Here is a 2,428-nt window from a genome sequence, read left to right as displayed (position 1 = left end):
GGTCAGCAGTTTGAAACTACCAGCTGTTCCATGGGAGAAAGATGAGGCGTTCTGCTCCCATAAAGATTTATAGCCTCGGAAACCCTGTACAGGGTCGCTATGAGTCAGAACTGACTCCATGGCACACAGCCACCACCACCACCACCCTCTTTTGTTTTGTTAGCTTTGCCAGTGGTTTGTCAATTTTGTTAATCCTTTCAAAGAACCAGTTTCTTGTCCTGTTGATTCTCTCTATAGTTTTTCTGTTTCCTACCTCATTTATTTCTGCTCTAAGTTTATTATTTCTTTTCTTTTAGTGACTGTAGTAGGCTCCTTCTGTTAGTCAGTTTTTAATTGTTGTAGATGCTGTGTTAATGTGTTAATTTTAGTTATTTCTTCTTTTTGGATATATGTATTTATGGCAATAAATTGTCATCTCAGCACCACTTTTGCCGTGTCCCAAAGATTTTGGTATGTTATATTTTTATTCTGATTGGTTTCTATGAATTTTGTGAATTCATGTTTTATTTCTTCTACTACCCAGTCACTTTTCAGCAGGGTGTTATTCAGTTTCCATGTATTTGACCTTATTTCCTTGGTCTTCCTATTGTTGATTTCTGATTTGATAGCATTGTGGTCTGAGAAGATGCTTTGTAGTAATTTGATATTTGTAATTTTATGGAGATTTGTTTTGTGGCGTAACATGTTGTCTATTCTGGGTAATGTTGCATGTGCACTGGAAAGGAATGTGTATTGTGCTGTTGTTGGGTTGAATGCTCTGTACAGATCTATGAGTTCCAGTTGGTTGATTGTGTTGTTTAGGTCCGCTGAGTCTTTGTCAGATTTCTTTCTGTTTATTCTATCCATTTTTTAAAAGCAGAGCATTAAAATCGCCTACTACCATACAGGGTCACTATGAGTTGGAACCAACTCCACGGCACATAACAACAACAACACTATCATTGTAGATTCATCTATTTCTTTCTTCAAAGCTATTAAAGTTTGCTTTATATATTTTGGAGCTCTTTCATTGGAAGCATAGATATTTATTATGGCTATGTCATCTTGTTCAATTGTCCCTTTAATCATGAGATAATGTCCATCTTTATCTATTATGCTGGCTTTTGCCTTACAGTTTATTTTATCAGAGATTAGTACTGCCACTTCTGTTCATTTTTTATTACAATTAGCTTGGTATATTTTCTCCCCATCCTTTAGTTTTTAATATGTTTTTGTCTCTGTGTATAAATGTGTCGCTTGCAGTCACCATATTGAAGGATCTTGTTTTCTCATCCACTCTGCTACCCTCCATCTCTTAACTGGTTCATTTAATCCATTTACATTCAATGTAATTATTGATAGGTATGGATTAATTCTCTGCTATTCATAAGGTTTTCAGTGACTAACAATTCGGAAGTAGTTCATAACTCTTTATTCCTAGTCTGTCTTTGTCTGAAAGCTCATCTGAAACCTGTCCACCATGGGTGACCCTGCTGGTTATTTAAAATACCAGTGGTATAGCCCTCTGAATCACAGCAACTCAAGCCACCACAGCATGACAGACAGACGAGTGGTGGCCATTTGGTTTTATGTCAAAATTGTCACTTTAATTTCAATATCAATCCTGATACAATCAAGATGTTCTCTCCCAAGATGGTGGCTCCGGTAATAGCTGAGCATCTTGAATTAGAAAACAATGGATTTCTTGATTCTCCTATAAATTCCCTAGCTGTAAGCTCTCCAATCCTCCAAATATTCCTTTATATGTGTTTCAGAGTTCCATCCCCATCCCCTGGGCCTGCTTGGCCCGGTATTCTGTATTATTCTTGACGGAGTTCCTCATTGCACGTCTAACCGATCTGCCATCTTGAAGAAAATGAAAACAAGTCAACAAGAGCCAAAATATGACCTTGAATTTATCCCACCTGAATTTAGATATCATCTGAAGAACAGATTTGATACATTAAACACTAAAAACCAAAGACCAGAAGAGTTGTGGGATGACATCAAGAACATCATAAGTGAAGAGAGCAAAAAAGAAGGAAAAGGTCAAAATGGATATCAGAAGAAACTTGCTCTCCAGTGTAGAGATGCTAAAGCAAATGGAAGAAAAGAGGAGGTCCAAGAGCTGAACAGAAAATTTCAAAGATCAGCTCGAGAAGATAAAGCCGAATACTATAATAAAATTTGCAAAGACTTGGAATCAGAAAACCAGAAAGGAAGAACACGCTCAGCATTTCTCAAGCTGGAGGAACTGAAGAAAAAATTCAAGCCTCAACTTTCAGTATTCAAAGATTCTCTGGGGAAATTATTGAATGATGCAGAATGCATCAAGAAAAGATGGAAGGCATACACAGAGTCATTGTACCAAAAGAAAATGGTTAAGGTTCAACCATTTCAAGAGGTAGCATATGATCAAGAGCCAATGATACTCAGGGAGGAAGTCTAA

At 37.0% G+C, this 2,428-nt stretch overlaps 1 protein-coding gene across 1 annotated transcript in view; it reads right to left on the bottom strand.

Annotated features, from left to right (window-relative positions):
- The window catches only part of LOC102817173 (olfactory receptor 478-like), a 12,400-nt gene extending 10,578 nt beyond the window's left edge, over positions 1 to 1,822 (bottom strand). The window contains exon 1 of the mRNA XM_006870287.1: positions 1,778 to 1,822. Within this exon, the coding sequence (XP_006870349.1) occupies positions 1,778 to 1,822 (45 nt within the window). The remainder of the gene's footprint in view (positions 1 to 1,777) is intronic.
- Positions 1,823 to 2,428: the final 606 nt, after the last annotated feature.

The sequence above is a fragment of the Chrysochloris asiatica genome, unplaced genomic scaffold (genome assembly GCF_000296735.1).
Source record: "Chrysochloris asiatica unplaced genomic scaffold, ChrAsi1.0 scaffold00140, whole genome shotgun sequence".
Lineage (NCBI taxonomy): Eukaryota > Metazoa > Chordata > Mammalia > Afrosoricida > Chrysochloridae > Chrysochloris > Chrysochloris asiatica.
The sequence above is the reverse complement of the archived record's forward strand: the minus strand, read 5'-3'. Positions and strand labels throughout refer to the sequence as shown.